An 11340-nucleotide genomic window follows, 5' to 3' on the forward strand; every position below is an offset into this window, starting at 1 on the left:
GAGAACTCACGCACTATTGGAACCCAGTACTAAAGGGAAAATCTGCTGCTATGATCCAGTCACTTCCCACCAGGCCCCACCTCCAACATTGGGGATTACATTTGATGTGAGATTTGGGTGGGGACAACATCCAAACTATATCACCATCTTATATGGATGCGTGCAGTTCATGGTGCCCCAAAATAAATAGTAACATCAAACTCTTAATGATCACAGGCGGCCATAACAGATATAATAAGAATGAAAAAAATTGAAATATTGCAAGAATTTCCAAACTGTGACACAGAGACATGAAGTGAGCACACGCTATTGGAAAAAATGGCAACCTTAGACTTGCTTGATGCAGGGTTGCCACAAACCTTCAATTTGTAAATTGCAGTGAGCCAAGATTGCATCATTGTACTCCAGCCTGGACAAGAATGAAACTCCATCTCAAAAAAAAAAAAAGTTATAGCTGATTATAAAATCATCTTTTAAAGAGGACCAAAGTGAGAAAACAATTGTCTGTGGATGACAAAAATATTTTAGGGCAGCCACAGTTAAAGGCACAATTGACAAGGAAATTTACTTCTGTGGCACACAGTCATTTAACATAATAATTATAATTATTATTGTTAACATATACTAAGTCATATTAGAATTATAGCAGTTTTATATAATTTTGGAACATACACCAATAACACATTTACACAAATATAGACCAAAGAAAGTCATTTGATATTTGACAATGCTTCCTGTATGATTTTTGTACCAAATAAGCCATTTTGAGACTTTAGAGGACCTAATATCTAAATATTAGGTTAGAAAGAGAGCATAACTTATAATTTGATTTTGGAAAGCTTGTCAAATATCAAAGGTTTAAAACACCAGATATCACAAAATAGAATCCCAAGTCACCATAAGTCATTCTTTTGGCAAAAATAACTCAAACAAATTAAAAACAAAAAACCTTTATTCTGATAAAAGGAGACTTAGCTTTCCAAACAAGGCTCAATGAAGATAGCATGAAGCCAGCTGAATCTGTCTCTTCTTTCTGTCCTCCTTTTTTTCCCTGCCATTTACCCAAAGGAGAAAACAAAACTCTTTCATTATCTTTCAACATTACATAAAAATCATCTTTGAAAGAGAAAACCAAATTTCATGTTTGCATTAGTGCATCTTTAATGCTAAAACTAGTTTTTACATAAAATTGTATATATCTATCCAGTTTTAATTAGTTTGACCATAAGGTAAGATTTTCATAAACTTTTTAGAACGCTTTATAATTTTCCATCAAACAGAAGATCCATTTTCTAAGAAAACCCTGTTATTTGGACACATGGGCCCAGATTCTGGCCCCACATCAGTGTGATTTTAATGTTTTAACCTATGGAAAAATGCTAAATAATTTTTTTTAGCTCTTGGCCAACTTGTTTATACCCACAGAATTTTTTACAAGATCAACCCTTTACAAACCCTTTTCACTTTACTTCAACCTTCAGTTTCGTCCCGTTACTCTTTTAGGTTAAGACAATCTTTAAAACCCTCAGGCCTGGCGCGGTGGCTCACGCCTGTAATCCCAGCACTTTGGGAGGCCGAGATGAGCGGATCACAAGGTCAGGAGATTGAGACAATCCTGGCCAACATGGTGAAACCCCATCTCTACTAAAAATACAAAAATTAGCTGAGCATGATGGCGCGCACCTGTAGTCCTGGCTACTCGGGAGGCTGAGATAGGAGAATCACTTGAACCCGGGAGGTGGAGGTTGCGGTGAGCCGAGATCACGCCACTGCACTCTAGCCTGGTGACAGAGTGAGACTCCATCTCAAAAAAAAAAAAACCCTCAAAACTAGACAAAATTACATTCCCTTTAACAAAAGCCATATTCCTATGCCTTCTTATAATCTTTTACCAAAAACACATTCCCTACACACCTTGTATGTAAAACTGTTTCTCCAGTGGTCTCAATTACATGTTACAATATTAACTCTTAGCAATTTTTATTTTTAGTGAAAACTCTGATAAGTAAGATATTTTAATTATGTATTAGGGGTGGAGCCTAGGACATTAAACAGAAATGAAGATAAGGTCAGACTCTTTTTAGCATAGCTAGCGGGCATGGCTCTCCATATGTCCCCAGGCCTTATATATTATCTAAGCCTCTAAAGTAGGTAAATCAAACAATTTTCAAAAGTCAAGAAACAGTTTGACCTTAAAGCATTTAGCAAATCTGACCTTAATTTAGGGCAAATGTCTACATTTTCAAGACAACTTATTTTACCAATAATCTTTAAAACTGTCCTTATTTCCAAAAGATTACTAAAGCCACGTGAACAAAAAGGCATTAAAGTTTCTATTTTTCTGACAAAATATTTTATTTAAGTGCTTTTTTCCTAAGCCAATTAATCAGAGCTCTTTTATATATAAACATCACACACACACACACACACACACACCCACACACACAACACCCCACATGTAAATAGAGACAGACAGAAGATTGGGCACTTGTAAGATTTTTCATTTGCCAGTTTCTTAATTGGATGACTGGCTTCAGGGTGGAGATCTTGGAGGAATAGAGCCGGGACAGCATGCGTTTCTAGGACCAAATAAGTAGCAAATAAACAGCTGAAGGCAAGACAGATCTCCAAAGTTAGAGGTACCGTTTTATACTTGTTTCTCAATCCCCAAAAGGAGGGAAATACTACGGGAGAAGACAATGCAGTGCTTTTACCGACTGTGCATTTCATTGCAAAGCAACCCAAAGCCAATCAGCCCATTTTGTAATCAGCCCATCTTCATGAGAGTCTCATCTCCTAGTGAGGGGTGAGGATGTTGCCTTATCTTCCAGGTGGCCAAGAGCATGCTTCTCTGATCCAAGTGTGCAGAGTCAAGTATCCCTCCATAATTACTATTAGCCACCCCTTAAAGTACATTTCCTACCTAGTTATTACACACCAAAGCTCTCTCATAACGCAAAGTAATTGCTGATACCTCCCTGCCACAAACTGAAGAACCGTCAGATAACACAATGCAAGACAGAACGGAGCCTTTGATTTTGAGAAGGATCTATCCACTCTGAGTCCATCCAATTCCTGGGGTTTCATGAGGAAAACAGTGGGTTTTTTCCAAAACGTGGTCTCTGGTGCCTCCTCTGTTTTTCCCAATGAGTCCTAGGCTACCAGAAGTTATCTTAGGGCTTCTCATGTGCCTTAAGGATGACAAGACCAAAAAAATAAAAAATAAAAAAAAAATGGAGAAAAATAATTCAGTCAACTGAGAAGAAAAAAATCTTTTTTCAGAAAAATAAGTTCCAAGAAGAGAAAAACATAAAGGCCTTTTAAATATACCTACAGCTTGTTTATCCACTTTTAATTAAGCTGACATTTAATCATAGTACTCTTTAAAAAATAAATCCTTTCAGATATCTTATTACCCGAATTTAGCCATGCCAAGTGGCCAATATTTCTGGTTTCTGAACTTTACCAAAGGTAACCTCCTAGGTTCCTCAAGAACATGGTAAACAGTTTCTTTTTTACAAGATTTACAAACTCCACAAGGTAGTTCAGAGAAAGGAAAATTCAAGAGGGGAAATCAGAAGCTATCCATTGGTGGAAAAACACCTAATAAATGGCAAAGTTACACAAATAACAAACCAGAAAGGAATCATTCCAGAAGCCAACAATTGAACCCAGGCCACCACTGTCAAAAAGATAAAGCCTTAGTTGCTGAGCTATATAGCATTAAGCAGTTTCCACTGCTTTTTCCAGAAGGAGCCTAAAGAAGCCAATTTCAAGCTTACAAGGCTTTTATCTGCTCAAGAAAAAATTTTTGGACTATGACATGAACCCCCAAATTTCTGTCCTCTGGATGGTGGAAACCAAAAGAAAGTATCCCCATATGGTCACAAGATTTAGCTCTGAAGGACACAAAACAAGACATAGAAATTTCTTACAGTATTGGCTATCATATATCAAGTAGGAAAAATAAGTTACAGGATAGTATGACCTCATTTTTAAAAAACAAAAGAACTCCTGAAATGCCAAACTCTATATGTCTATGTCCATAGCTGTATCTTCGTCTAATCTATATTTATATGAGTCATAGGCATAGAACAAAATCTAAGGAAAGAGGCTACACAGCAAATTATTAATAGTTTATCTCTGGTAGTGACATTGGGTAGAAAGGGATTAGATTGTTATTTTCACTTAATATTGTTCTGTGTTTCAATTTGTCATTAAAATTATCTATAGCATGCATTTGAAATTGTTTTAATTTTTATTTAAATTTTGTTCACAAGTGCTGTCAATAAGCATTTTTTTTTTGTAATTCACAAAATGATAAATATTTTTAAGTGAAAATAGAAAATAGTTTCAGCTAGGTGCAGCTGAGCATGCCTGCAGTCCTAGCCTGAAACTCTTTTTCAGGAGGCTGAGGTGGTGAAACTGCCTTTGCAAAATTATGACTGAGACAGTGAAAGAGATCTAACTTAACTGACTCCATCTTACTTCTAACTGCCAAGCTGTCCTTGTTCATTCCTGGGTGTAGGCTGAACTAACTTTGGGAGAAACGTAGTTTATAGTTTAAACAAACATGGTAATAGCCCTTTCCCAAAGCAGACCTCCCTTTTGCCTGGGGAATAGATTGCCTTTGTAGGACTAACATTAGCCGCAAGATTAAAATTATAGTTTAGAAGTCATGGAGCTGGAGGCTACAAGGTTCTGACCCTCCCTAAACTGTTCCTAAGATCAGTGCTTAATATAGTTTGCAGACCCTGCACTTGATGGAGATGAGGGTTCATCTAGTGCCCTGCCTGTGACTGTGTTCAGTTTCAAGTCTATTAAATGCCAGGAATGTAAATGCCACTGTTTTCTAATGCAGCTTTAATTTTTTTATTTATCAAAACCCTGAAACAAAGTGTTTTTAAAATCATCTAATTTTACAAAGTAGTCCCCAAAAGTTTCTTCCTTACTTCTTCCCTAGAGCTGATGTCTTGGGAATTTTCCTCCATGTCTCCAAATCACACACTTGTATTGCTACTTCTTGACTTTTAGTTAGAGGCATTATCTGTTAACCTCCCACTAGGGAAGATGTGAATTTAGTTCTATTTTCTCCTCCTCCCCCACCACACACATGTGCCCTCTCCCCCTACCCCTTTCTTTCCAATATAGTTATATGGTTAATTCCATATTCAGTGTTTACATTTTGATACTTATATTTGTTTTATTCAACTTCAGAGCTGAGTCATATAGTAAATATGATTCCTTTTTCTGCTTAATTTTGTTTTTCCTGGTATTGGTAATTATTGAGTTTTTGTTAGTATTTTTCCTCCATTTACTTATGAGTCCTTTAACCCCAAATTGTTTGCCAGTTTTCTAAATTTCTTCCCAACAACTTCAACACATAGATGTTTTATCATTTTCATCTTCATGATGAAATCACTTCCAGTCCTACTACCTTTTAAACTAGTTGCCCATTATTCCTAGTGCTTAGCTCTCATCCTGGGATCTCCCTTTACCATGACCCTGGAGATTCCATTAGCTTCTCTCCTGTATTAGACTCCTTCTTATCTTCCTCTTTCTTGGTTTACACCCTCATTTTGGTGGAGCACATCCCCTACTAACTTCCTATGACAGAGAGGAGGTCCAGGAGAAAAGAGTTTTGAAATTCTACTTCCTAAGGATATTTAACTCTCATACTTGATAGTTTGGTTGGACATCTCCTTACATTTTCAGAAATGTAAAGTATAGAAAAATATTTTCCATCATAAAATGAGACAACATTTATGTGAAAAAGTGAGGTAATATTTTCCTAAATGTATCCATCCAAACTCTGAATCTGAAAGATCAGTGCCTTCTGCTTCTCTTCAAGATGTGGCAAGTCTTAATTCCAAATAGGTGAATTTTATATTTTTATTTCTTTTTGGTTTTCAAACAGGGATCTATTTGTGATGACTATATGGCAACTCTTTGCTGTCCTCATTGTACTCTTTGCCAAATCAAGAGAGATATCAACAGAAGGAGAGCCATGCGTACTTTCTAAAAACTGATGGTGAGTCAATGCAAACATGCCTCTCAGAATATGTGGGTTTTTAGAAATATCACTAAAGACTTTGTCAATTATTTGTTGTTTTGAATAATTCAGCAATAACTATTTCTTAAGTCTCCTGAAGTGCTATCATAATATCAAGATTGGCTTTAATTTTCTTCTTATGAAGAAGATAGCTCTATACTTTGAAACCATATTTTAGTAAATAAAGGAATGGTGAATTTTCTAAACTTCTCAGAATTCTGGTGATCTATTAAGGAAGCACTTACCACTTGTAAAATACCAGAGTATGATGAGATACAAAAGAATTAGAAAACATGTTCCCTGCTAAGACAAACAAGTTGACAAAAGGAATTCGTAAATAATTATAAAATAGAAGAGTAATGAAAATAACATACTGTATGATAGTTGGATTGATTATGGCATAAAGCATCTATCATAGCAAGGTGAGGTTAAATAGAAAACTCCTATTGGAGAAGCTGAACTTTGAAGGAGGTGAACATAGAATTTAGAATGTTTGGAAATGTTATATAGAATTCACCATCTGAAATTCAATCAAGTCATTTTCAACTAATTTTTCTCAGGACTATCTATTGAGGATGTAGTTAAGTAGAAATCAACATGATTTACTCCATCCCCTGTAGAATATATCTTAAGTATGGGAAGAACACAATTTTTCTACTCTTTGTAATATCCAGTTTCCTTCCTGAAGTGATAAGGACTCTGTATGGGTTAATAAAAATAACTCTTGGGAGATATGTAAAAAAATGTTCATTTACTTAGTAAGTAATGTATCAAGGATCTAGGATCAAGTATATATTATCTTAGCAACTAATGTATCAATGTATCAATATCTAAGACTAGGTAAGATACTGTTAGGTATTGTAGTAGGGTTGGGGAACAAGATAAATAAGCTAGTCCCTCTGTCATTATAGAATTTATACTAAAAAAGGGGGATTAGACAAACCCCTAACTAAAATGCAGAATTCAATTAATGCCTATAGACAAAGCGGTATTTTATGTTCAGAGGAGGAAAAGATCACATCTTGTAAGATGTATAAGTGAAAGTTTCTTGAAAGCAGTGATTTTTAATTCTAAAGGGGAAGTGCGTATTAGTTCACAACAAGAAACAGATGGCACTCAAACTGTGATAGTTCAAAGATTTAATGAAGACTAATTATAAAGGTGTGGGTGGGGCATTGTAGGGAAATGACAAGGGATGGTGTAATAACCAGCCTGGCAACAGCCCCAGGGAGGAGAAGAGGGAGCAGTGACCTGAATCCTTAAGGAGAGAGCTGTGTGAAGAGGCCTGCCCTGAAAGAAACAGTATCCTCTCAAGAGAGGGTTGTGAGCAGCCCGAGGCAACCCATAGAACTGAAAAAGTACCCTGACCTCACTTTCAGATGTCCTTCTGGTTTTCCCATTGGCTGAACCCACCAGAAAGGCAGAGGGCAGCAAAGTGTCACAGTAGTCCGCAGGTCGCTTCCCAGGGCACACAGCAGGATGGTCAAGGGAGTTAAGTAAATCAGATAGGGGCAAACAGAGGATCACTGACTCAAGATGTGGTTTTAATTAATAGAAATGGAGGCTGAGTGCAGTGGCTCACGCCTGTGATCCCAGCACTTTGGGAGGCCAAGGCAAGAGGACTGCTTGAATCCAGGAGTTCAAGACCAGCCTGGGGAACATGTTGAAACCCTGTCTCTTGAAAAAATACAAAAATTAGCTAGGTGTGGTGGTGCACGCCTGTAGTCCCAGATACTTGGGAGGCTGAGGTGGGAGGATCACTTGAGCCTGGGAGGTAGAAGCTGCAGTGAGCTATGATCACACCACTGCACTCCAGCCTGGGCAACAGAACAAGACCCTGTCTCAAAAAAAAAAAAAAAAAAAAAGGAAAAGAAAAAGAAAAGAAATGAAATGTTGCTTCTAATCAGCAATATTAATGAAACTAGAGAGGCAAAAACAGAGAAAATATCTTTATGAGCTTAGGTCCAACTTGGCTAGAACATATGGCATAAGTAGAAAAATAATGAAAAATAAAAGATTTTAAAGTCCTTAGCATGCAATGTCTGAATACTAAGCTAATGACTTGGTAGGAATTGGGAAATTATTGCAGGCTTGAAGTAAATGAATAGAACTACTCTTTAGAAATATGAATCTAAGGCTGGGCACAGTGGCTCATGCCTATAATCCCAACACTTTGGGAGACCGAGGTGGGAGGATCACTTGAGCTCAGGAGTTCAGCACCAGCGACCAGCCTGGGCAACATAGCGAGACCTCATCTCTACTAAAAAGTAAAAATAAAAATAAATAAAATTTAAAAATAATAAATATTAATCTAATAATAGTATATAGTACAGACTACAGGATGAGGCCAGAAGCAAAGATGGGGAGTTAGATCATTCCAACACTGTTTACTTAAATAAATACATGAAACAATTTGGATCAAATATCTACCCACACATTCATAGTAATGAGTCCTGATAGCTCAAGTGTTTTCTTTAACCTCAGGGAAAATATCTCACTGAATCTTTAGGTGGGTTTGAAGTAAAATGCCTTGGCGGTCCTGACTCCTTCTCATCAACTTGGACCCTACATCACTCACTGGCAATAAAACTTTAGACACACAGATATCGAAATGGGGAGAAACAAGAGAGAAAGAGCAAGGAATAACAACATGATTTACGTTAAAATAGATTGAGATGAAGGACATAGGAATCCACTGGAAAAGCTCCCCATAGTCCAAACTGGGGCACTTTGAGGAACAAAATAAGGTCATGTTAGATTATAACCCAAAGTATAAAATATCTATGAGTTTATGCTGACATAAATGATTGAATAAAATTTGAAAATTGAAAAAAAGTATGTATGTTGAAAGCAGGGAAAACTGGGAATTTTGAGAGCAAAGAAGTGGCAGGAGAATTTCTGTATGGGAGAAGTGACACATCTCCCATATGGAACTCCAAATATTTAGGTACATACTCCTTCCTCAAGGAGAGCGGCATGATTCCCCACCCTGAAGTGGGGGTTTCCATAGTGACTTCCTTCCAAAAAGTACAGCATGAAAAGTACAGTATGCAAGTGCACTCTCTATACTGTATGGAGTAACTCCACAATGGAGAAATCTGACACAATGACCTGAGCCAGGTAATCAACGTCACCATCATTGGTAATAAGTCATATTGATAGTTTGCACCCCTGATTTGATGTGATGAGAATGGCACTTTACCTTTGTAGTCTTCCTCCCAAAACCTCTTAACTCCAGTCTAACCATGAGAAAAACATCAGACAAATCTAAACTGAGGCACATTCCACAAAATACCTGACTACTCCTCCTGAAAACTGTCAAGGTCATCAAAAACAAGGAAAGGCTGAGAAACAGTCACAGTTTAGAGGAGCCTAAGAGAAGATGACAATTAAATGTAATGTGGTATGCTGGATGAGATGCTGGAACAGAAAATTAAAGTAGGTAAAAACTGAGTAATCTGAAGGTAGTATGGCCTTTGATTAGTAGTAATGCATCAGTATGGGTTCATTAGTTTTGACAAACCTCCCATGGTAATGTAAGATGTTAACCAACAGGAAAATTGGGTGCCAGATACATGAGAGCTCGCTGTACTATCTTTGCAACTTTTCCATCAATCAAAAATGATTCTGCAATTAAAAGTTTATTAAAAATTATAAAAGTATATTAAGAAAATTCAAAACTCTTGTGTGTCCTTTATAGGTGAAAAGCTCTTACCGAAGCAACAAAATTCAGCAGACACCTCTTCAGCTTGAGTTCTTCACCATCTTTTCCAACTGAAATATGATGGATATGTTTAAGTACAACTGATGGCATGAAAAAAAACAAATTTTTGATTTATTATAAATGAATGTTGTCCCTGAGCTTAGCTAAATGGTGCAACTTAGTTTCTCCTTGCTTTCATATTATCGAATTTCCTGGCTTATAAACTTTTTAAATTACATTTGAAATATAAACCAAATGAAATATTTTACTGATAAGATTCTTCATGCTTCTTTGCTCTCCTTAAAATGTCTTTTTCACTAGTTAGTTCCAAGGGTCAGTCTCACAATTTTGTTCTTATACTTTGATTTCCTTTTTCTTTCTTTTTTTTTTAATAGAGTTGGGGGGTCTTTCTTTCTTTCTTTCTTTCTTTTTGAGATAGAGTCTCGCTCTGTTGCCCAGGCTGGAGTGCAGTGGCATGATCTCAGCTCACTGCAACTTCCACCTCCTGGATACAAGCGATTCTGCTGCCTCAGTCTCCCGAGTAGCTGGGATTACAGGTTCCCGCCACCATGCCCAGCTAATTTTTGTATTTTTAGTAGAGACGGGGTTTCACCATCTTGGTCAGGCTGGTCTCGAACTCCTGACCTCGTGATCCACCTGCCTCGGCATCACAAAATGCTGGGATTACAGGCATGAGCCACCGCGTCCAGCCTAGAGTTGGGGGTCTTTCTATGTTGCCCAGGCTGGTCTTGAACTCCGGGCCTCTAGCAAGCCTCTCATCTCAGCCTCCCAAGGTGCTGGAATTACAGGTGTGAGCCACTGCACCATACTTTGGTTTCTTAGCAGGAGATTTTGGTTCACAGTAACCCAGCTCTCTTTCATCTAAGAACTTTAGATGAGAAAAAAAAAAAATAGACTACAGATAACTATTCCCAGGCAGTTATGGTACATTTAGCCAACACTTTTGCCTCTTCTCATGTTATCTGTTAGTATTAATACTGACAAAGCAAGATTTTATGCGAAACAACACACCAAGCCTTGCTTTTCCACTGCATTCCTCAGGAGGTTGTTTATTGTGTTGTTGATTTTCTTTCCCTTTTGAATATGAGATATCAGAGTAAGAAAACTCTGATCAGAGTTTTCTGAAAACTCTTATTAGAGTAAGAAAAATTTGATCAATGATCAAATTCAGTGACTCAATTTTGGTTAAATTTTATCCATCAATAGATGGATAAAAGTGTAAAATGATTTTTTTCACATTTCTTGTCCCATTTGATCCGTCAGCATCATTTTGCCCTGATGAAAATCTCACTTCCTAATTTCCCCTAGTTCTCCTCCTACACTTCTGATTCCATTTCATTTGTTGGGGTGCGGGAAGTAAGGGGCAAAACTATTTATCTTATACACTTATTGTGAAATCTCAGTGAGACAAAATGTCAAAGCACCTGGAACTTAGTAGGCACTCAATAAATTCAAGCACTCTGCCCTTTCCTCCACTTACCCTATAGCTGTGGGTGCTTTGCAGGGTTCTAGCTTGAGTCCACTCCTTTCACATCTCACGTTCCTAGATAGCATCATCTACTCC

At 37.3% G+C, this 11340-nt stretch overlaps 1 protein-coding gene across 2 annotated transcripts in view; it reads left to right on the forward strand.

Moving 5' to 3' along the window:
- PLAC8 (placenta associated 8) overlaps window positions 1-10034 on the forward strand; it is a 25224-nt gene extending 15190 nt beyond the window's left edge. For both annotated transcript variants that reach the window (XM_003832248.5, XM_055111327.2), the window contains exons 4-5: window positions 5918-6031; window positions 9753-10034. In XM_003832248.5, the coding sequence (XP_003832296.1) occupies window positions 5918-6022 (105 nt within the window). In that variant the 3' untranslated portion in view covers window positions 6023-6031; window positions 9753-10034. The remainder of the gene's footprint in view (window positions 1-5917; window positions 6032-9752) is intronic.
- The last annotated feature ends 1306 nt before the right edge of the window (window positions 10035-11340 follow it).

The sequence above is a fragment of the Pan paniscus genome, chromosome 3 (genome assembly GCF_029289425.2).
Source record: "Pan paniscus chromosome 3, NHGRI_mPanPan1-v2.0_pri, whole genome shotgun sequence".
Taxonomy (NCBI): Eukaryota; Metazoa; Chordata; class Mammalia; order Primates; family Hominidae; genus Pan; species Pan paniscus.